Source organism: Anguilla anguilla, chromosome 3 (genome assembly GCF_013347855.1).
Source record: "Anguilla anguilla isolate fAngAng1 chromosome 3, fAngAng1.pri, whole genome shotgun sequence".
NCBI classification, from domain to species: Eukaryota; Metazoa; Chordata; class Actinopteri; order Anguilliformes; family Anguillidae; genus Anguilla; species Anguilla anguilla.
This window is the reverse complement of record NC_049203.1, coordinates 36,991,482-37,015,416: the sequence shown is the minus strand read 5'-3', so window position 1 is coordinate 37,015,416 and position 23,935 is coordinate 36,991,482. Positions and strand designations below refer to the sequence as shown.

Genomic DNA, 23,935 nt, shown 5'->3' with positions numbered 1-23,935 from the left:
TGCTGCTCTCCCTCTTCGTACTCGCCAATCACAACACAGTGGGTTGTGCCTCTCTCACTCTCCATCATCTGATAGGACAGCACCAAACTCCCCTCTGCTTGCTCTTCAGGGTCTTGTTGCTAGGACACTGAGAAGGAACCACATCCATTACAGGATTCTTTTACTTTGTATTGGCCCTTTATTGACAATCCGGACAGGTCCTTCTTTTGAACTGTTAGAACTCCTCTGCTGTACCTCTAGCTCTCAAGCCAACAGTTCATTCAGTTCCTTTTTGTTACCAGAGAAGTGCTGTAGTGAGTAAGGAATTGAATTAATTCAGGCAATGCATGTGAGTTTCAGGAAAGCCAGAGTGTATGTATTCAGTTTCTATACAATTGTTTAATTTAGCTTTTGCTTTAAGCTCTGACATTTTCCAAATTTTTTATTTGAGATGGCAGATTGCCTTTTTGAAGTCAGCATTGTAACTGGATGCAGTGGATTCTTTTAATACTCAAAAGTTGTGATCCCTTCTGATGTCTGCCTCACAAATATTAAATATGAAATTAAAATAGTCCAATTTCTAATTCTTGTTCCATTTCTGTTAGTCACCATTGAAAACCCTAATAATGCTTCACCTCTCCTTTATCCTTTGTTCTGCAGATTTACAATGCTAGCTGGCATCATGATTCTCCTGGTCTTAATAATGCTGGTCCTGCCCTCCTTCAGTGTGGAAGGTAAGCTTCATTTCATCCCGTGAATTACTAAATATACCTAGCTAGTTTGCTATGACAGTAGAATTTATATTGCTAAGTTATTCTATGAAACCCCTGATGGGCTTGTGCCTTGACTGAATCAGATCAAAAAAGGTGGTCTTTAGTAAGAGCAAGAATAACAATGCTAGCAAGCTACGTTTGCAAGATAACTTGAGATAATAATGTCCGCTACACTTAAACTAGCCTCTCCCTGTCTTAATTCTATTTCTAACAAGACTGTTTAACACTAATGTTAACCAATTAACTCAGCATCATTTATCGTAGCCAGTGATGCACATGCCAGCCTTTCACTGAAGAGCTGTTATATATTCAGATGTATTGCTGGTTTATCCAATCAGGTGCTCTGTCAACTGAGTTTGTCTTTACTGGCCCTCTAGCTAGCTGGTGACATTAGCTTGCTGCCTGGAAATATCCATGCTCTACCTAAATTTATGTTCCTAGAATTACTTACCCCACCTTATAACTCTACTTAGGAACTCCTCCTATGAGCAAGACTGCACAGATAGCTTTATTGTGGAGCTACATATTTGGATAAATGTGTCCTTAGAAAAGTAGAAACTTGCTTCAGCAATGCAAGTTGATATTGTCTGAACAGCCTATGAATTTATAACAGTGGTCATAACATCCCTAAATTTCACATTGCCATCCTTTTGCCACTCCATATATAATTATCTAGAATCGCAACAGCATAGGATGCAACCATGGGATGAACAAACAGAAATCGGGTTTCTCACAATTTTTATGTCAATAATGCAAATTCAGAATGCAAAATGTCGTTAAGTTATTGGTGTTCCACCAAATGGGCTACAATGCCCCCTTGTCACTGCACGCGACCAAGTTGATCATGTGAATTGGGCATAACGCTAGCTAGCTTGTTGATTATTTAAGTAGAATTGATGCAATGATATTATATTGGATTTCAGAGGTAGCATTATGGTCAATCATGTCGATACAATGATCACCAACATGCAGTAAAGTTAGATTGTACTGTTGACCGTACAAACCAGAGACATACTGTGACACTGCAGTCAAATGAGAAAATATCAGAAATTTACTTTCACTTGAAGAAGCCTTGAGGAATTGATGAAGATTTTTAAAAATCCTCTCCGCTCATTTACCCTCCACAACCCTGGTCCTGGAGGGCTACAGGGTCTGCTGGTTTTCATAGTGACTCTGCACTTCATGAATCAATTACACAGTTCACAACTCACCTGGTGTCTTGGGTCTCAATTGGGTGCTGATTTTACGGTGAAAACAAAACCCAGCAGGCCCTGTAGCTCTCCAGGACCAGGGTTGGAGACCACTGCTCCACATCTTTACCCGCTTCCATTATGCTCGTGCTCACGTAATAGAAATGGACTGACAGCAGTGGCCCTCTCGTTGCGTGAAGTTTCCAGGCAACAACGCAGAAGTTGACTTCGGGAGTGTTTCGGAACAGCGCTGCACAATGGCTCCCATGCACAAATGTTAATTGATTTCTGAACGGATAGGTGTTTGCCGCTATTTTTGGCATTTAAAAAAAGGATTTTATTGGCCTGGTGGGAGTTCTCATTAACATGGTGGCCTGCCGGGTCTGTACAACTATAGGAGAAACTCTGGAGTCTACAACATCTCGATTCTTTTTCACTTGAACTGAAAATGGAGTTCCTAGTTACTGTGTTTGGCTATGTCCTACATATTAACTGCATGTACGGATGGCTTCTCCGCGTATCTTGGCAATGGTAGGGACCGGCTGAAGGTACCTGCTGACCAAACAGGTGGGACCCCTCCTGCCTCATCCTTGATGGCCCTGGGACAAATGGGTGGCTGTTCGGCCAGTTTTCCACTTTAATTATGCTTCGCCTGTTAATCCCGCAACCTTTCATGTACCCTTTCCGCCTGACAGGTGAAATCCTTTTTATACGCCGATTTCTTCAGGTGTGATGAAGATTTCAATCTGTATTGCCGGTTTGCCATATTGTCACTATTCAGCTTTTATGCACGAATGTGCATAGAATATAAATTAAAGAATCTGTTTGGAAAAGTTAAATGTAGAAGTGTCTGACTCATCAGGAGACTGACTGCTCCCAGAATAACAATGTTCTCGCAGTGTTCCCTCTGTCTGGCTCTGCCTAAATTGCAAGAAGCTTCATCAAACACACTTGGATTAAAGGATAGAACTATTTAAAATTTTATTAAATCTCATATGTCATCAGATCTTTCCCCCTGGTGAGATGCCGTTAATGCAGGTGTTTTAAATTTTTTATCGATATTATCAAGTTTTTTATCTATATTATTTTAAATTGAGCCTAGCGATTGCTATAACAGCACAAATGAAATTATACGTATTGGTCCTGATGAACAATTTCTGCATTTTATGGGAATGATGGTAATATGGACACAGCCATGAAATACATAGCCTAGACCTTTGGAACACCAGATTTAAATAGTTATCTTACACTTGGGCCATTTGTAATGGTTTTTTATTTTATTTATTTGTTTATTTTTAATAGTCACCAATTTTACTCAAGCGTGCTGTTGTGTCACCACTGTTCTGCATACCCTAGCACTGGGAGCGCAGTAATTATAAAATGTGGAAAGAAAGAAATGGAAATTGCTCGGCTTATAGGCTCAGTCCCAGAGAAAACGATGTTCGTTTTGTGGATATCATGGCCTTCCTGAATTGGGTATATTACATGCATTCCAGAGCTGAAAGTTCAGTCCCATATGACCACTGTACCATGATGACCTCACACAGGGGTCTGGACCCCCGTCATGAAGAACCACGGGGTGCGCCGGTTTTTGTTTTTCACCATAAAATCGGCGCAAAATTAAGACCAGGGAGTCCAGATGATGTTAGTTTGCAGTCTGTAAGGAACTGCTTTAATTAAATAAGTTTGGGGTAACAACAACAACCAGCAAACCCTGCAGGCCTTTAGGACCAGAGCTGCAGACCCCTCACATAAAGGCACCTTATAATATAGCCGCGTTTCCACCGCAGGAACTTTCCCCAGGAACTAGGAACCTTTTGAGGAACTGAGTGCGTTTCCACCGCAGGAACCAGGGTCTAAATTAAGTTCCGGGGACCCCCAAAAAACGTCCCTGCTCGGGGGGTTGTACTTTCCAAAAGTACCGGAACTTTTGGGGTGGGGCGCAAGCGCTGAATATTTCTGATTGGTCGACTACTCGCAGTATTTTATTTCAACCGCCATTTTTAAAAAGCTGCGGCCGCAAACCGTTTTATTTTCATTATAATATCTTCAATTCAAACTTATATGTTATGCGGCGCAGTAACCTACTTTTGGTTATAGCCTGCCAACGTTTTGGAACAAAATGAAATTAAGATTGAGGATTATAATGTGTGCTCTTCTGTTCTTTTCTTGCTTTAGTATTAGTTTTGTAAAATGTTAAGCATTCGTGCTGGGACAGCATATTATGTACCAAAACATTCAAATGGTTTAATTCGATTGCTGAATATTTTCTTCCGGATTTTCTTTGTTAGTCCGTTATAATTGACTCACAACATTTGACTTATAGTTATGTGAGGTATGCGGTAGTGCTGCGTAATTTACATTGGGGATACAGTAAAAGCAAACTAGAAATCACCTTCCGTACTTTTTGTCAGGGTAAAATAACTAGTAATTCTAGTAATCGTCCCTTTTGCTTTTTCAGACTGCCATAATTTCACTCTGCGATTCTTCAATTCCACAAAAAGACCAGGAAGACTAGACATATTTATGGTGCATGGTTCGCATCTAGAGGGCACACTTCGCTGCTCTGCTAGCAGTAACTTTCAAGTAAAAAAATGGTGGCTGTACCACTGCAATATTAATTTACATTTTCACGCAAGAGTTTTCATTCTATTTATTCTTGTCATTTTGCAATTAGCCTATATTGGAAATGACGGTAAGAGTCGAATTAATCAATTCAACAGCAAATTGTTTATGACGTGTGCATGTTTTCTGCTGTTGTTACCAGTTATTTGTAGAATGTGAATGCATTCTGTCCCCTCGGATGTCAAGACATGAAAGTGATTGGTCGCATAAAAACATAATGAATGTGTTTGAGAGGATATATAAAACAGTTACAGTCTGTATATTGGCCTGTTATATCCTGTTTGTTGCATAACAACGGTCCAAGTCAAACTATCAACGAGAGTTTTGCTTGACAACGGTAAATAATATGCCCAAACGGCTGCGGAAGAATATTTCAATTTCAGGTGATTAAGTCGATAAAAATCAATAAATACTAAAGTATATAGTCGTTGTATAAGTGGAATAAACCCCTCCGGCTGTCCCAGTTATTGGAAAATAATGTACTTCGGTGGTAGTATGGGGTTACAGAAGAAATCATAGGACAGATGGACTGACGACGACGTCGCTTTTTCATACGTCAGTGGACTAATTTGCCTAATCTTCGCTTTAGACCGTGGTGGAAACGCAGACAACAATGGGCTGAAGGAACCTTTTAGTTCCTTGAAAAGTAGTTCCTGGGACTAAAAGTTCCGGGTACTTTGGGTGGAAACGCGGCTTATCATAGCCAGGAGCTTTTCTGTGATCCTCTATAATTTTGACACTTTAAAATGAATGTATTGCAGTTAGCCTAGGAATTAAAGCCATTTTCTCTTTCAGTGCCCTCTCCCAACTGGCCTGTGTTGTCGGGATTGAAGTTTTTTTTTTTCCTAACTCAGATTTCTTTTTTTATCCCTTCATCCTGCTGTGGCTGGCTGAACTTGTTTTGTTGTAACATGTCCTAGAGTTCACGAATGGTACATTTATCTCGCTTGAGAGGTACATTTGTAACTATGCACCCTAGGACTAGTTTAAAATTGTGGACATTTTAGGTACCTGGAATTGGAGGCTTTGACACTCCACTGTGTCCTGCTGGTCCAAGCACAAGGAGCCGAGATGCACAGGGCACGATTTCACCTGCACAGCCTTATCTCAGTCCTCCTGCTTCGCCTTGGGTTTTAGATGTCATTGTTGCCTCACTTAGCATGTGCAGCTGAAAGGTACGGGTCGTTTCGGCCCGGTAAACACAGAGCTCTCACGTGCTGTGCTTCCTCCCCGCGCCTCTCCTCTCATCCAGACGAGGAGGTGAGGCCCGCGTCCAAGGACCACGAGTGCGTGTGCGAGGGCCGCACGTGCGTGAGCGGCGACCGCTGCCTGGGCCACCAGTGCTTCTCCTCGCTGGCGCTCAGCGACGGGGCCCCGGTCTACCAGAAGGGCTGCTTCAAGGTGTACGAGCAGGGCCGCATGACCTGCCGGACCCCCCCGTCGCCCGACCAGATCGTGGAGTGCTGCCAGGGCCACCTGTGCAACCTCAACGTCACCGTGGAGCTGCCCGTCCAAGGTACTGCGCGCGCAAGCCCTTTAAAACACCCATTTCACACGAACATACGAGAGCTTGAACTTCAATGTGAATTCACTGGGAAAAGACAGAGCTGACCCTTTGCGCACACTTAGCTAGTCACCTCTGGTACACATTAGTCTGTTCTCTTCATGCAGCTATTGTTTTGTTTTCATACAGCACCACTGGTTGCCTTTTAAATATGTTAAAGAAGGTTTCAAGGTTCATTGCTTACCTTTGAATTTAGATTTCTTATGTTGTGTTTCCATTGTGATTAGGGGCCTAAGCACTAAAGGTGACTGAAACCTCACTGTTATTGAAAGACTTGCTGGAACTCTATTGTTATCATATGATTTATAGTTATGTTTCTTGCGCCAGTTTTCTTTGTTCTGACCTTTCAGCTTGGTAACTTTTTCTGAAACTTGCCAACTGTGGGAGAAGGGCACACCACACCGCCAAATCTTCAAAATTGTGGCAGTTGGCCACATTGTGGTTCTGTGACATACGCTTGAATATGAAGCATTTAAAAATTCCTGTTCCATTTCACATAGAGACAGTTACCAGAGATCCATCTCCTCACTTAGAACAAGTATGCCATTTTGACTCAGAGTCTGCCATGTTTCATTTTCTGCTATTTTTAAAAAGCACTAAATTAAACACTACTATAAAGTTTGTTTGACTGACATGAAACTTTTTTCATGAATCTTTGTATAGTCCTTAACTAAATTGTGAAAGTTCCCGTCAATTAAATTTATGCTACATGAAATTTATGCTGCTACATGAAAACTTTTTTGATTTTTCAATTAGCCTTACGTGACTTGTGTATTACAAGTGTGTTAAGTGACAATCATTGAATAAAAAACATTGCGACTGCAGTAGATGGAATATTCTGCAATGTTTGCTGTCTTGTAGAAACACTACATGGTTTGTACCATTTTTGTACTTAACCACAACTTAATTGTGAAGGACACAATATCACATCAAAAAATATGCATGCTAGAGGAAAAATTGTGACTCCATGTGCTATCATGACAGATTGTGCTTAATCTGTATGTTGTCTGAGATGATATTACACTTCTTATGTTAACAAGCTGTTACCTCAATCCTTGAAATCTAAGAATGGCTATTCTTGATCACTTACAGAAGCCTTTCTAGGTGGCATTTGAAACGGATGACTTCTGTTAAGAGCATTCAGTCTTCTCCCTGCTTCTCTCTCAGTCAGGAGTAAAGAGTGAGCTCTGTATTAATGATCAATAGAAAATAAAAGAATCATATTCATTGTTGAAGTAGTCTCAATACTCAAAAAACCTTGCTTTCTAAAGACTTGGGTTTGGTTCTTGATTTTTTAAATGGATAAAATAAATTATTTTGGGAGCAGTTCTGAGATGCTGCTACTTCAGTTCTGCAGAGATTTTCAAACCACATCCCTGTTTGGTTAGTAATGCAGAAAAAGCTCTGTGAAAGTTGGCTTTTTCATTAACTAAAGCTGCTTCCCCGAAAGACTCCTTCATTTCTGAACTGGGTGCTCTCAACGGAGGTGTAATCATCGTTTTGGTTTACTCTTTACTGTGCAAGTTTGGCTCACCAGTTCTGTCTGCAAACATGATCTGGTGTGATTCACTAGTTTGCTCTATCCGTACAGTGTTAAAATAAGGTCAGTCAGGGTTATTTCCATATGAGTGGTTTATGAGTGGTCCAAAAATACAGTGTACAAATGTGATGCATGAGTACAATTTGTAGGTATAATCTTAAGCATCTCTATTGGCTATTATTAATACTATATTATATATAATACAATATTATATATTATTATTATTATTACATGTCGGTACACTCTCAGGGTGGTTCAGTCCGGCTGCCCTGCAGCTTGCTGCGGGTCACGTGACCATGTTCCCGCCTCCGTGTCCCCCTCAGAGCGGTCAGCAGGCGTGGGTCCCGGCTACAGCGTGACCACCCTGGCCGTGGTGATCGTGGCCCCCGTCGTCGTCCTGGTGCTCCTCTCGGGCGTGGCCGCCCTGGTGTTCCAGCGCATCCACCGGAACCAGATGGAGAGGCTGACGGCGCGGGACGCCGAGTACGGCACCATCGACGGCCTCATCGCCTCCAACGTCGGCGACAGCACGCTGGCGGTGAGCCTTTCCTCTCAGCCGAGCGCCGCGGTAAAGCGCTCTGCTATGTGCAATGTTGCGTAAGCCGCTCCGGATGAGAGCGTCCGCTAAATGCCTGTACTGTAATGTAATGTGAGGCAGGGGATTGCATCTTCTCAGCTGTCTGCACGACATATCACTTCCGGGTGTGTACATTCCGCAACAGGTTTTTCCTACAGTACGCGTGTTTTTCAGTGCTCCAGTTAAATAAATAGCCAACCGAGAGCAAGAATTGGTACAAAAGTAAGAATTAAATGTGGTTTTTAGCCACATTAATGCATGAGCTTTCTCCTGAGCGTTTGTTCTTTATTTAAGCGTGAAGCATTGTGCTGTAAGAAAGTTCAAAGTGAGCGCAAGCGCTAATCGCGCACGCCTTTAGCTCACAAGGTCTGGGCGAAACAGCCGCTTTCATCCCTCTGTATTTCTGCAGGGCGAGCAGGGCTGCCGTAAAGCCTTAGAACTTTCTTTGTTTTCCTTTGGCAAACTTTGCTCGGCGTAAATACTTGGGATGTCAGCATAAGCTCACTTTAATTAAAAAATGTAGAGGCTGTTTACTTTTTGAAAAACTGTTTAAACGTTTGCCGTTTTTTTTTCCATACGGAGCTCGGTGGCGTGTTCGCTGAGGCCGCTGATGTAGGAGCGGTTTCAGGCTATTTTAAAGAGCGTCGCAGTGCTCCACTCAGGGGCTCTAAATGGGTGGCCGCGGAATGCCTGCGCAAATATAATTAAAAGGGCTTGGCAGTGCCCCAGAAAGAGTTGTTGAGAATGGTTGCGGTGGCTGAAAATGCACTTGGGAAAGGGAAGGGCCCCTTAGTTTATCTCTGCAATGCTACAGGGTGCTCTGCTGTCTGCAGAATGACCCGATTTCACCGGATCCCATGAAGACTCTCCCCTCAGGCCCAACCCAACCCAGCCCAGCCCAGCCCAGCCCTGTCTCTGTTTCTGTCTCTGTCTCCCTGCTGCCCTGTCTCTGTCTCTGCCACTCTGTCTCTCTGCTGCCCTGTCTCTGTCTCTGTCTCTCTGCTGCCCTGTCTCTGTCTCTGCCACTCTGTCTCTCTGCTGCCCTGTCTCTGCCACTCTGTCACAGTGTCTCTGCTGCCCTGTCTCTGTCTCTGCCACCCTGTCTCTGTCTCTCTCTCTGCTCCCCTGTCTCTGTCTCTCTGCTCCCCTGTCTCTGTCTCTCTGCTGCCCTGTCTCTGTCTCTGTCTCTCTGCTGCCCTGTCTCTGTCTCTGCCACTCTGTCTCTCTGCTGCCCTGTCTCTGTCTCTGTCTCTCTGCTGCCCTGTCTCTGTCTCTCTGCTGCCCTGTCTCTGTCTCTGCCACTCTGTCTCTCTGCTGCCCTGTCTCTGTCTCTGCCACTCTGTCACAGTGTCTCTGCTGCCCTGTCTCTGTCTCTGCTGCCCTGTCTCTGTCTCTGTCTCTCTGCTGCCCGGTCTCTGTCTCTCTGCTGCCCGGTCTCTGTCTCTCTGCTGCCCTGTCTCTGTCTCTGTCTCTCTGCTGCCCTGTCTCTGTCTCTGTCTCTCTGCTGCCCTGTCTCTGTCTCTCTGCTGCCCTGTCTCTGTCTCGCTGCTGCCCTGTCTCTGTCTCTCTGCTGCCCTGTCTCTGTCTCTGCCTGCCTGCCTGTCTCTGTCTCTCTGCTGCCCTGTCTCTGTCTCACCCTCAGGAATGCTCCAGCAGACATACAGCCTTTTGTGGTTTTTGTGGGTCGTTGTCTTCATCTCCTCCTCCAGTCTCATACTATTTTTGTCAGCATATTTACATGTGCCTGGATGTAACTCTCGGTTGAGGAGCCAAAAATGGAAAAAGGTTTAAAAAGGGCCTATTTAGTGTGGGGCAGGCTTTAGATTAATTTTTTGTCACATTGCTGTTGGTCACAAATGGTGGGCGCAGCAATGGCATGGGGCTCCTATTTAACGGGGGTTCTTCCACTGTATGAAGTCGTAGCTCCTGTATTTACATATGATTTGGATGCCAGCTACAGAAGGCCTGACGCATGGAAGGACACATGGATATTAATACAGGATAAAACCATACTGTCTGTTCGGTCACCATAAGAGACCATCTACTGCCGCACCGAGGATCACGTTCCAGCAAACTCTCAGTGTGGGCCGTGACTCTGAACGAGTGAATCCTGGAACATAACCTGAGACGCGGGGAGTTGCGAAAGGAGGCTTTTTTTCAGTCACCTTTTTATTGTTTCAGCTGACCCGCAGCAGCCCATTACTTGCATTTAGTGTATACATGCCCAAATCTCAGAAAAACAGGGGGCGGAAAAGACCATAGAAGATGGCCTGCAGAGTTTGTTCTGAAATATTTTGGACTGCACTTTAAAAAAAAAAAAAAAAAAATCTTTAAGAGTTTTTAAAGCTTGGGGATCTGTTGCAGTTGCATTTTGGTGCAACTGCACCAAATAAGTCACAGATGTGCTCTACCCACAGACTGAGGGATTTAGAGAAACTGTAACCGCCAATAGTTAAAACAAAATACAAACTGGGAAATAACTGCCTACTGTACACGTGAGACATGCCTCATAAAGAAATGTATGTAATTGTAATTTTCAGTCGTTTCTCTGTTATTCACTCACTTAAATTCAGTGGTGATTCCTGGATGCACGTGTAACACTGGGGTAGTATATAAATGAAAAGCCATTTAGACACTCTGCTTTATTCACCATCCGCTAAAGTGATAGAACTTGCAGTAACACGGTGTATTGTGTGCCGCAGTAGGCATGCTGTTGAACAAACATTTCATTGTTTGTATTTGACGGCAGTGTCTTCGGCACGCTGTTCGGTTACTATTCCAAGAAGTGTATTGGTTTGTAGCCTCGGCATCACATTGTGAGCCACGTGGGTTGGTTCGTCCTTTGTCACCACGCGTAGCGCGCATTCGTCACAGTGTCGTAAGCGGTCCACGCAGCTGGTTTTGTTCAGCACGAGTGCCGCTCCAAGGCCAAGCCACCTACCCACATCCTCATTTGTCCACAAACACGTGTACAGATCGCCTGCCGCTAAGTTCGTCGGCTTTACTTACTTACTTGAGAAACGTGCTGAGGAGGTGCAGAAGCAGGCTAGGTTTGATGCTTAAAAATGATCGCGGCGCTCGTTATCGACAGGGTGAACTCGGGTGAGGTACTGCATGTTCTCCGTGACATGGTCCTTCTCAGAAAGTAAACTGATACAGCAGAGAGTAATATTAGCACTTCAGCGCTATGTCCTTTAAAATCTACAATACAAGAGTTTAGCCTTCAGGTAATATCCTTTGTTGAATATTAGTAATCATCCTGGCACAGAAACACAATACGTGCATAGACAGACCGATGAACTACAGTGGAGTGACAGATGGTGTTATTTATGGATGTTATGATTCAGGAACAGGTCCACGAATCCCAGTAAAAGTCGTTTTTTCTCTGAGCTGTGATTGGTAAATTACTTGCTTTTTGGCTGGACCGCAACAGCGTGGCCAGCCCTACAAACGCGAATGTCTGTGACTGAGTGACTGAGTGAGTGCTGAAGTTAAACCATTGGTCGGCCGAGTTATGAAGTTACACCATTGGTCGGCCGGTCCAGCCATATACTAGGTTTTGACCTGGTCTTGTTTTGTTTTTCTTTGCTCAGTGATTGGTGGGTTAATTGTCTTTCCTTTCTTTTCTCATAGGATTTGCTGGATCACTCTTGCACTTCAGGAAGTGGCTCTGGGCTCCCATTTCTTGTACAGAGGACTGTCGCTAGGCAGATCACACTCAACGAGTGTGTGGGTCAGTATCCCATCGCATCCCTTGCCCAAGGGGCTGAGATTTATTATTTTGCTTTAATTTCAGTTTTTTTAGTTATGTTCACAAGACTAAAAAGACACTTCATTTGAAACATAGTACTAAAAATCTTAGAAAATATGTTTGTAGGGGTCATGTTTCATGTAATAAATTAAAGCAAGTTATTTTGCTGCAGTTGTTATACTGATACATGATACATGACACATGATGTCGTGGTGAGACCCCTGAGGTTTTGAAGTGTAGCGTTTACATGTTGATTATTGCATCAATGTATACATGTGCAGTGTTTCAATTCATTTTATTATGTTTCATTATGTATACCGCGGTGTTGATCTGCCTTAGTGTATGTGCCGTTCTCAGTGTTGCCCCTAGGATTTTCTGCTGCAGCGGTGCATGGGTTTCACAAAGGTTCTCAGGTTTACGGTGCAACTCGATTTTGCACGCACGTACGCAGCTGATTCTTGGAACTTTATTACATCTGATTCCCGCCTCAGCTGATTCACCAATGTTCGTGCCGGCATCTCATCAACACGCATCATAAAGCCCTATGGATGAGTTTGGGTAGCGAACAACTATGCGAGAGACTCCCACAGGGCTCCCTGAAACAAACAACAACGATCGAATACGTTGCGTATTGCAGGCTGGCTTAAAAGCAAAAGTGAACGAGCGCAACCTTCATGCCTGAATATGACAAAAGGTTATTTTTCTGCTTATAGTAGTGTTGTGGAAGAAATGTTTTGCAAGATAATATAGGCCATAGCTTTACTTGTTTGTTGCAACAAAGTTTATCTAGGCCAATGAACCCATTCGCCTCTGAACAAAGAAAAAAAGGATAAATTCTAGCAGTGGCGCCGGAAATTGAGCAGTCGCACTGCACCCCTGCTGCCTGTATGTAGGGGAAACTGCGTTTCCTCTGTCCCTCCGGACAAGGCCATCTTTTAAATGGGGGGGGGGGGGGGCGGGGGGGCTCTGCCCTGGTCCTGAAGGGCTGTGTGCTCTGCTGGTTTTCGTTTCTCAGACCTTAACTCTTCGATTCGAGGGACGTTACAGCAAGCAAGTAGCTTCCCACACCAGGTTTCTCTGGTCTTAATTGACTACAGATTTGTTATTCAGGCAAAACAAAAACCAGCACATCCTGTAGCCCTTTGTGACCAGAACGGGGCTTCACGTTCTAAACAAATTAATTCAAATATGGCCTTATATAATGTGGTAAAACCATATACACCATAAAAGTTCATGCTATAGTGAAGTGGGTCTGAGCATTGTGAATCCCCTCTCTGTGCATTCATTTAAAACATGCCTGATTTGCGCCAGAGATCTGGGGGGGGAAACCCCCCCTGTAATTCTGCTTAGTCCCTGTCTGAAATAGTCCAAAATAGTGCCCTGCCCACAGCGCAATATCACAGGCTGCATTTGTGCAGTGCAATTAGTTCCGTTCAGCAGAGGCCGAAATATTTTAACTATATTGAGTCAGTGGTGTGGGGGCGGGAACCAGTCCACCAGGCAAAACAAGCACATGTCTGGAAAAGCGGCCTGTTTCGGCCATTGCTCGTGGTTTTGGTCTCATGCGCCACGAACGCAGGTGCCCCTTCGTCAGTCCCGTCACCCTTTTCTCCCCCCCCCCGAAACAGGAAAAGGACGCTACGGGGAGGTGTGGAGGGGACAGTGGCAGGGCGAGAACGTGGCGGTGAAGATCTTCTCCTCCCGGGATGAGAAGTCCTGGTTCCGAGAGACCGAAATCTACAACACGGTGCTGCTTAGGCATGAAAATATACTGGGTGAGTCCGGGGGGATAGAGACCGGCCCCCTAAGCGCGGGGAATTAGTTTGAGAAATGGTAGTGTTCGGCCCTTTTTTTTGTCCTTAGCTGATGTGTGTGCACCATTAGAGCAGTGGTTTTTAACCCTGGTCCTGGAGTACCCCTGCATAATGGTTTTTCTTTCAGCTAAACTTGCATTGAAATTAGCTGACTGTTCCTTAAAGGTACAGTGTGTAGGATTTAGTGGCATCTAGCCATGACGTTGCAGATTGCAACCAACTGAATACCCCCCCCCCCCCTCATCTCCCCTCACCCCTCCCTTTCCAATGACGTAGGAGAAGCTACGGTGGACTGTAAGTTCCAAAAATGATGTCATCGTCTACTACAGCATCGAGTAGCCAAGTGTAAAGTGATGAGGTTCCTTGATAGATTTATACATTGTATTTAGTTATTTAGTCTGTAAAACTATAGGTCATAGCTTACAAGTAAGATAGCGATTATGATTGTTAATTGTTTCGTATTGTGGTAACGTTTATTGCTAACGTTAGCTGCTTTGCATGGTAAATCATAGAAAGACATGATGCGTCAAAAACTATTACACTACTAACGCTTACATCACAGTGTGAAATATCCAACCGGTGCATTCGCGCCACCCACCAAAATAAAAAACGCAGGAAAAAAAAGCGAAAGTCCCTCTCTAGAACCGTTTGTCCGTTCTGGACTATTGTAGAAACATGGCGGTGCAACATGGCGGCCTCCGTAGAAGCGGACCCGCTCTCTATGTAGATATAAAGGGCTCAATTTAAGGTAACAAAAACACAACGATTCTTATTTTTATGGGATTATACACTAATTAAAACATGCTTATAAATATTATATTCCATTTCTGCTAAGTCCGTTCCGCTAGATGTCACTAAATTCTACACACTGCACCTTTAAGCATACTTTAACACAGTGTTGATTTGGCTCATGATTGTTTGTTTTGTCCTTCAGCTCTTCATTTTTCATTTCCTCTTCAATATCAATCACTCACCACAGCATGTGAGAGCAACAGAAAAGTGAAAGCTTTAGTTTTCAAATGTCCCAATCTCCTTAAATTAATATGGAATATTACATTCTTTTTAACATGAATATCTTTCTGATGTGTCATTGAGAGAGTTCCCTCATTAGATGTTAAAAGTCTCTAATTAAAAACAACTCTTGATGCTTGAGGAATTGCAGTAAAGGTTTGAGCAAAGACCAGCATACCCGGGGTTGAAAACCCTGCACTAGAGAATAAACAAATGGCATGTCTTACTATGACTTTTTCAAGAATGTGTGTATTAGTCAAACCAAACAGATAATAATTGTTATAACTGCTAAGATTATCTTGACAGATGAAAGTCTGTATCTGTAAATCAGCTTTGTAACGGTCATTGACATGGCTTGATTATGTCAATCAAATCGCAGGCCATTTGTTTTCAGATCATTTATTTTCCACTAATCATTGAATCATGTTCCTACCCAAGTAGATGCATTTGCAGTGATATGCAAATGCATTATGATGGACTGCCAGTCACAGATAAAGTAACCATTAGAGATGTTAAACACAGAAGCCAGCCTAGCTTCACAAGTGTTTATTTTTAATGAGTTTTTAAACAAAGATACTGATATGTGGAATAAACAAATAAAAAGCGAGCTGTCTTCCCAGCATGAGCCTGGATTTAAAAGTGTCTCTGTAACTGGAGCACCCTGCAGCGTTTCGTGGTGGAGCTCTGACCTGACGTGTTTGCACTGGCTTGAGCAGGCTTCATCGCGTCGGACATGACGTCGCGGAACTCCAGCACGCAGCTGTGGCTGATCACGCACTTCCACGAGATGGGCTCCCTGTACGACTACCTGCAGCAGAGCACCGTGGACGCGGCCGGCTGCCTGCGGATGGCGCTGTCCATCGCCAGCGGCCTGGCCCACCTCCACGTGGAGATCTTCGGCACGCAGGGGAAGCCCGCCATCGCCCACAGAGACCTCAAGAGCAAGAACATCCTGGTCAACAAGAACGTCCAGTGCTGCATCGCCGACTTGGGTGAGTAAACGGCCTCGAGGCAAAAGTTCCGCTAACCGCTGTCAGGGCCACGGCGAGGCCATTTCTGTAATCTGTAACCTGTAAAATTACTTGCTACCCTTGCATGTTCTTTCATGTCATGGCTGTGAGTGCTAAAGTTTACAGTGATACTACTGAATACAGTTGAGGCCAAAAGTTTACATGCACCTAGGCTAAAGATATTCAAATTCAGTTTTTCACAACTCCGCACATTTCTTGTTACCATACATTTCTTTTGGCAAGTCAATTAGGGCATCTACTTTGTTCACATCAGATTTATTAATTCACTATATCAGAATTCCAGTGGGTCAAAAGTTTACATATACTCTTTAATCAGTCTGGAAGATTCCAGTTGTCATAATTAGGATTTAATTGGGAGTTAATTGGCACCAGTGGCTGTATTGAAGGGCCTACCTTTAGAGCCACTGCCTTTTTGTCCTTGATATCATGGAAAAATCCAAGCAACACAGCCAATATCTCAACCTCTAAAAGCCTGGTTCCTCCTTAGGAGAAATTTCCAAACAACTGAAGGTACCACGAGCGTCTGTACAAACAATTGTATGCAAATAGAAAAATCTTGGGACCACACAGGCTCTGCATCGTTCAGGAAAGAGGCACATATGAACTCCCAGGGCTAAACGAACTATTTCCCTGCTCCAACACACCTGATTCAAATGAATGGGTCATTATCAGCTCGATGGCGGCCCATTCCTTTGAATCAGGTGTGTTGGAGCAGGGAAACATCTAAAACATGCAGGGCAGTGGGTCCCCAGGACCAGGGTTGAAAAACGCTGATCTAGAAATACTGAAGCAACACCCTGAAAATTTGTGGACTGAACAGAAAAAGCGTGTCTGAGCAAGGAGACCCACCAACCTGACTGACTTACACCATTTCTGTCAGGAGGAATGGGCAAAAATTCCTGCAAAGTATTGTGAGAAGCTTGTGGAAGGCTACCCCAAGCGTTTGATTCAAGATAAGCACTTAAAAGGCACTGCCACCAAGTACTAACAAAGTGTATGTAAACGTTTGACCCACTGAAAATCTGATATAGTACATAAAAGCTGAAATAATTCTGTCTCTTAGCAATTATTTTGAAATTGCCTCTTATGGAAATAAAGTAGATACCCTAATTGACTTAACACAGGAAATGTATGGTAACATGAAATGTATGGAGTTATGAAAAATTGAGTTTGAATGTCTTTAGCCTAGGTGTATGTAAACTTTTGGCCTTGCTGTATGAAGAGGAAACGTTGCATGCAGTACTGTACAAACTCAGAGACTACCCTTTTTTCATTCTGTATTTTTTTTCCAATGTCTGACAATGATGCAAGAAACTTATATTTAACAGAAAATTACTGCAAAGCCTTCACCACTACGTGAAACCTATCATTATTTGTCCACTCTTTTTGTGCACCCTAGTACAAGTTTGTCGTGCATCTTTCCAATTTACAAACAATTTACAGGTGTGTCCTCCAAACAAGTTACCAAAAGTGTCAGTGACGTTATGTTAGAACCCTTTGCCTTCGAAGTGACTCAAACAAACAACTATGCAAACACCCCTTTGCTGCCTTGCACATTTCTTTTTCATGTGCATCTAAAATGACTAAAGCAGATATTTCTGACAAGATTACAAATAAGATAACTCAACTGCATAAGGAACGTGATAGTCAAAGGACAATGCATGAAAAACCGGAGTTTCCAGAACTGGAGTTCAAAAGACTATTGCAAGATACAGAGATACATGGACTCATAACAATCATTTAAGAACTGGTAGATCAACATCACAAAGACATTACTTAAAGATTTTATCTTTGAAATATGGGAAAAAATCAAACTTTACTCTTGCTTCGGATTTAAACAAAACCACAGGTGTTTCTGTCCATCTTTCCACCGTGGGAAGACTCAATGCTGTGTGTAGCTGTCAAAAGGCCACTACTGAGAAAAGGAAACAAACACGAGAGAATCTCCACCTGAGATGTGGAGTAAGTTTTTATGGACCGATAAGTCTAAATTTCAGATTTTTGGAAGTAAGAGAAGGTAGTATGTAAGCCGCCCAAGCAGTGAAAGACCCTCGGAACCATGCCCACTATCACAATTGCCTACAACAATGTTTAATTGGGAGGAGATTCATTCTACAGCAAGATAATGACCCGAGCACACCGCTAAGAAGATCAAGCTGCTGGTGTCCTCAGAACAATGGACTGGCCACCCGAGAAAAATATCCCTTCAGATCTCTTTGAAAAACTCAGAGCAAGTCTCCTGAAAAGAATGAAGGCTGTAGTAAAGGCAGAGGGTGGACACACTTAATACTGAATTATTTGATATTGTGCATATGGGTGGAGGTTTTTTACATGGTGTACGTAGTTAAGCTGTCGACGTCGTTGTTTTCACTGTTGAGCTATATGAAACAGTCTTGAAAGCTACCCACCACTGTGGTTGGTAGGCTAGCTAACTTTACTTGCCAATTCAAAAAAAAATGTGCACATGGCAGGCAGCAGGTGTTATTTCCCCACCATGCACCCACCATACCAACCAATAGGAAATTACGATATCTTAGCAAACATACAACATTCCATCTACGCTGTTGAGATGCTCCCAGTGCCCTGCTCATCCAAATGCACCCGGTCGACCACTCTAGTGGAAAGGACCGATTTGCAAACGTGGTGCTATTAAAACTACTCTGAACAAAAATTATAAATGCTACAACACACACCACCAAGTCACAAGAGCTACTAGCACAACTTGCATGCCCCCCACCCACCTCCCTCCCTTGTTTTATTGGATAAAATGAGCGATAGTCCTTCCCATTTAACTTGTATCATGGAAAATCGACTTGCATAGTATTGTGTGACTGTGTAAAATTCAAAACAGATCTGCAGTGATTCTGTGACTGCCAGAAGTGGGAGCTTTCACATTTTCATGATGCTGCATTAAAGGCATGGGCATTAGAGAGGAGGCAAAGACTGCATCTACTCGTTTCTGTCAAGCAGTAACAACAATCTGGTAAATTATGGAAAATTAACTGAAAATTGCATCAAGGTTACACACACAGTGCAAAATAACCCCGCTTTGCTGTAATTTTATCTGGCACACTGAATCGGAATAGCTTGTTCGTTGTGTCTGTGTAAGATTGTTAAGGACAGGTAGGTTGGTAATTGAAAGTAGTCATGTGGTCTTTATTGACATGGAAGGCAGAGAGAGAAAAGCACTCACGAGGCAGCAGATGGAAATGCTTGGACCTTTTTCTGCTTGGTCCAAAGGCTATGAATTGATTGGAGGTGGAAAACTGATTGCACCAAGGAAATTTAACCTTAATAAAAAGTGCACTGAACCACTTCACTTGAACCACTTTGTCCACACTGAGCATCTAAACTGTCTAAAGAGGGGGCAGCTGCAAACTATTATTGTGTGTACACGCATGGAACCACATCAGCTTATTTTTCCTAATTTTAAATGCATTTATATTTATGGATATTCATTTTAATAGTCATGTTTTTACAATTCTGGCAGTGGGGTTTAAGAATTTTAAAAAAAGAACATTTTGACCAGAAGATGGCAGTGTAAAAGTTCATCTCCGGAACGTGGATGGAAAAAGGAGTTTGCTAAATTTAGTCCCTGGTCATTTTCAGTGAACTCCATTCCATGTAACATTTTTAGTGAATCTTTCCAAACTGTTTTGCGTTAAAGGACATTGGTTCAAAAGGACAACTGTTCAACTCTAATTCTTGATGCCAGTCACATTCCAAGTGTAATATTGGTGACAGTTCAAATGTTAAATGATTTTGCAAGTTTAAAATGACATTATTCAGGATAAAAGATTTGGTAGCAATTTTACGAGATTATATTTGCTGTGGTTTATTATCCTTGGCATCCTGTCATGGCCAAGGGTTCTCTTAATTATTTAGTATTTCATCATTCACAAAGTTTCCTGTTTTACCCCAGGGCTGGCTGTGATGCATTTTCAAGACACCAACGAGTTGGACGTGGGGAACAACCCAAAAGTGGGCACCAAGCGCTACATGGCTCCCGAGGTTCTGGACGACTCTATCCAGATGGACTGCTTTGAGTCCTACAAGAGGGTGGACATCTGGGCCTTCGGGCTGGTGCTGTGGGAGATCGCCAGGAGGACCGTTAGCAATGGTCAGGGCAGACAACGGGCACGCTGTCCTCACTGAGTCACCACTCTGCTTTTCTGTCTATTTGGGGATGTGTTTAGCGTGCTGTTTTTTTAAAATTAGCTGTCCTTCTGCTGTTATCGAAGGTGACTTCAGGTCCACGGCTGCACATAAAGTAAATAAAGTGAATATCATTAGCACTGTAAGAATAAGGGTGAGGGTTCAGGATGAATAGGAAGCAACACCTTCATTAACACAGTAAAAAACTGTACCAAGTAGGGACAGAAGGCCTCCAAGCATTCGCTTTCTTATCGGAGGTCTCGTCTGTACATACAGACCTAGTTTCGTGATTCTGTCTCTGATCAGATAGCAACGTTCAATTGTAAGTATTTCCTCTCCAGTTAAGATCTAATATGAGGTCAAAGCTACTTGACACAGCAGTCTTTGTATTCAACAGTTGGGTCAGTTGAGTGCTTTCCTGTCCTTAGACGATTAAATGTAGTACATTACAAATTATTTTCTGAGCCAGCTCCAGTTAATACACTATAGAGTGGAGTACTTTAAGAATGTTGCAATTTATCTTCCGTGGACATTGGTTTCTCCACTGAGTGTGACATGGTTATATGGCTATTAATAGCTGTTGCCGGGCAGACAGTCATAGCTGAAGCTGTACTGTAGGTTTAATGGAGAGCAGGGCTGCAGAAATGCCAGTGTTCTTCATTAATTAGGCAGCATTTCCTTTAAATTATTATAGTTATACTATTTTTGCGCTCTTACATTGTGTCTTTGTACCATACCAGATTCCTTCGTACAGTTGTCACTTGATTGGTGATTTACTTTTTTGGCGCGTCATAGTAATGGTAGCACCACCAAGCTGAATAACTGCTAAATTTAGATTTTTTTGAATAGAATAAAAAAAGCGTTTTGCCTTTACAGTTGGATCAGTATATGCTTTGAAACATGGTAAATGTTCTTTCGCAATTGTTACATTTAAAATTGGGACAGATTGCATCTGACAGAATAACTGCTTGCTGTTTAAGTGACAGATGTTCAGTAGGAATGATCTTGGCAGTTTCTGCAAAGCACTTTTCTGTTCCCCCAATTTTGTAGGAATTGTGGAGGACTACAAGCCCCCCTTCCATGACATGGTGCCCAGTGACCCCAGCTTTGAGGACATGAGGAAGGTGGTGTGTGTTGACCAGCAGAGGCCCAATATCCCTAACAGATGGTTCTCAGACCCTGTAAGTCCAGTAAGCCTTCATACATTGGTCTTGAAATGTATGTTTTTCTCAAGTTTTGGTTGCGGCTTTGTTTTGGTTTTACAATAAATTATTTGAAGCTATTTTTACTTTTCTTAGTTTCAGAACAATATTTTTATTTTGCAATATTTAACAAAAATATTAATCTTTCTTGAGTGGACACCATGGTTACTGTGTGGGGGCCTGAAGGGGGTCCACTAAGTTTCTACACTTAAACATTTAAATGGTTTATTGATTTATGGGGCACTCTGTCAGGGATGCAATCAGAATCTATATGCACATTTCTATGTTTTATCTTAACTGAATTTCTAGCTAGTTTGCGTGTAACATTAATGAGCTTGCTATCTACAGTGATTGTAAATGATTGTATGTGACACTAGCTAGGTATCATGTCTTGCAGCTTCCATGTGACTGAAAAAACACATTGCTTGATCATATAGAAGCTGTACGACCTTACTGCTGATTGGCTGTCTAAACACCCAATCAGTAAGGATGTTTTTTCATGGAAGCGTTTTACAAGGCCTCTGACGCCTTGTTTACTACCGCATCCGGTATGATTAAACAAAGAAGATTGTAGGTACACCGCATGATGCCGATTATTCTTATGACATTTAAAAAAAGTGGTTATTTATATTGTTCAGTCACAAGGGTTAGCTAGCAAACCATGTTATACTGCGATTGACTGTGCTGTCAGTGAAAACAAAGATGGTTTATGAGACTCAGTAATATTATTCATGGCTTTTTGCTTAAGCCACATTATACCCAAATGCTTTCTTAAAATTCAGCCAAGAAATAACATTATGGCTGAATTGGTGGTTCTCCTGGGTCTTTGGAGCTTAAAAGTGTAATGTTTCACTAAAAATAGGTGAGTTATAGTACAGGCCAAAAGTATTAGGCCACCTGTGGTTTAAAAAAAAAAAAAACTTTGGGTAGGGAACAATTCAATTAATGTATGTGCAATTATTGAATAACAAACCAAAGTACAAACTTTTTTCAATTTTCTATACTTCTTTGGCTTTAATTACAATTAAACAAATTGTTGGAATTCTATTGGAATTCTGCAAAGTGGGGTGGAGAGGTGGAAGGGAGGTGGAGGGGTAATGAAATCCTATCTACCTTAAGTTTTTTAAAGCCACAGGTAGCCTAATGCCATTGTAAAGTAAAATAGGCATAGCCTCTAAACTCTTCTTAATAACAGGCATGCTGGATGATGTTTCATTACTTGAAACTGTCTTTATAATTAATTGCATGCAAATAGATTTTTATTTTTGTCTTCTCTTTACAGACTCTAACATCGATTGCCAAACTTATGAAAGAGTGTTGGTACCAGAATCCATCCGCCAGACTGACTGCATTACGCATCAAAAAGACGCTGACAAAAATCGACAACTCTCTTGACAAAATTAAAGCGGACTGTTGAACTGTTCCAAAGGGAAACTTAAAGGCCTTTAAGAAGTCCAGGACGGTTTTCCTGGCAAAGACAGAAGGAACTTGTCAGGCATAGTGCTCTTATAGTTGCACAAAGTATTTATTTTAAACAGCCCTTGGGATGTCCAAAGATTGCTCAGTGCTTATTTTAAACTGTTCATCATCAGATCTTAGGTAATTATCTATGAATTCATAGGAATTTTGGGAAATTGATGTTATTAGTTTAGTCAAGCAGTTGTTTTTGACTGTTGTCATTGTGTCATTGACAAAAATATATTTCCTTTTGTAATATCGTGCCTTTTTTTGCTGCACTAAGCATTTCTTGCATAGGATGTGCTATGGGGGGCTCTCCATAAACCAGTTTTTTTTAATTAGTATTCTTTAAAAAAAAAAAAAAAAAAATCAAAACCATGTTTTGTTCACACTAACACCATGTCTTATATTTATTGAGAAAAGGAGTATTCCACTCGGCAGATCACTTGCACTGGTGTTTATCGTCCTTTTGGGGGAATGAAATTTTTTCTTAAAAACTGTAACCTGTTTAACATGCTGATGAGTTGTTAACTACTGCTGAAGATAATGGTACCCTTTCTTGAGACAGTTTGTATGACACTACCCGTGCTGTTTAACTCCAGGTCGTACAGGCTGCAGTGTCTGCAGACATTTGCTTCAATCGTGCACTACACCACCTGATTTCACTCATTTAACCTCCTTGGTTCAGGAAGTAAACTCATGAGGAAAATCAGTTGATTTAATGTATGGTTGGAGAAAATGCCTGCAAACTCTGCTGCCCATATTACCTGGAGTTGAGTAGCCCTGCTCTACACTATTGCTTTATCAATCTGTGTTACTGTTTTGTTTGTTACACAAGCTTTATTGAGTACAGATGCTAAAAAAGTGAATAAACATTTACTAGAAGAGACAGATTCACAATTTTCTACAGGAGTGGAAGTCATGCCTGTAAAGTTGTAATGTCTTCACACTAAATACGTGTATTGTAAAGTCAAACCATTTTGGTTTAATCAATATTTTATATTAAGTAGTTATTTCTATTGATTAAATAGAAAAATGCAAAGCTATGACAACTGGCTACTTTGTTCTTTGTCCCATACTGTTATTAAGCTGTATGACCTTTGACAGGTGGAGCTGGTGATGTTCATTTTGGACAAAATCTTTATTTCGTGGCCTACCAGATATTTTCGATTTTTTTCCCCCCAGTTTGAAGACATTGACAGCTGGATCATCTTGAAGTCATTACATACTTATGTACATTTTTACTCATTAAGTCAATAGTAGTG

General features: G+C 42.2%; 1 protein-coding gene across 5 annotated transcripts in view; it reads left to right on the top strand.

Annotated features, from left to right (window-relative positions):
• The window catches only part of LOC118223491 (activin receptor type-1-like), a 32,706-nt gene extending 8,990 nt beyond the window's left edge, over window positions 1-23,716 (top strand). For 2 of the 5 annotated variants that reach the window (XM_035410101.1, XM_035410104.1), the window contains exons 2-10: window positions 640-713; window positions 5,820-6,083; window positions 7,995-8,209; window positions 11,882-11,981; window positions 13,628-13,774; window positions 15,541-15,816; window positions 19,778-19,975; window positions 21,061-21,191; window positions 22,495-23,716. In XM_035410101.1, coding sequence (XP_035265992.1) covers window positions 647-713; window positions 5,820-6,083; window positions 7,995-8,209; window positions 11,882-11,981; window positions 13,628-13,774; window positions 15,541-15,816; window positions 19,778-19,975; window positions 21,061-21,191; window positions 22,495-22,629 — 1,533 coding nt within the window. In that variant the 5' untranslated portion in view covers window positions 640-646 and the 3' untranslated portion in view covers window positions 22,630-23,716. Of the gene's footprint in view, window positions 1-129; window positions 352-639; window positions 714-5,819; window positions 6,084-7,994; window positions 8,210-11,881; window positions 11,982-13,627; window positions 13,775-15,540; window positions 15,817-19,777; window positions 19,976-21,060; window positions 21,192-22,494 lie in introns of those variants that run through there. The other 3 variants (XM_035410103.1, XM_035410100.1, XM_035410102.1) reach the window with 3 other exon arrangements.
• The last annotated feature ends 219 nt before the right edge of the window (window positions 23,717-23,935 follow it).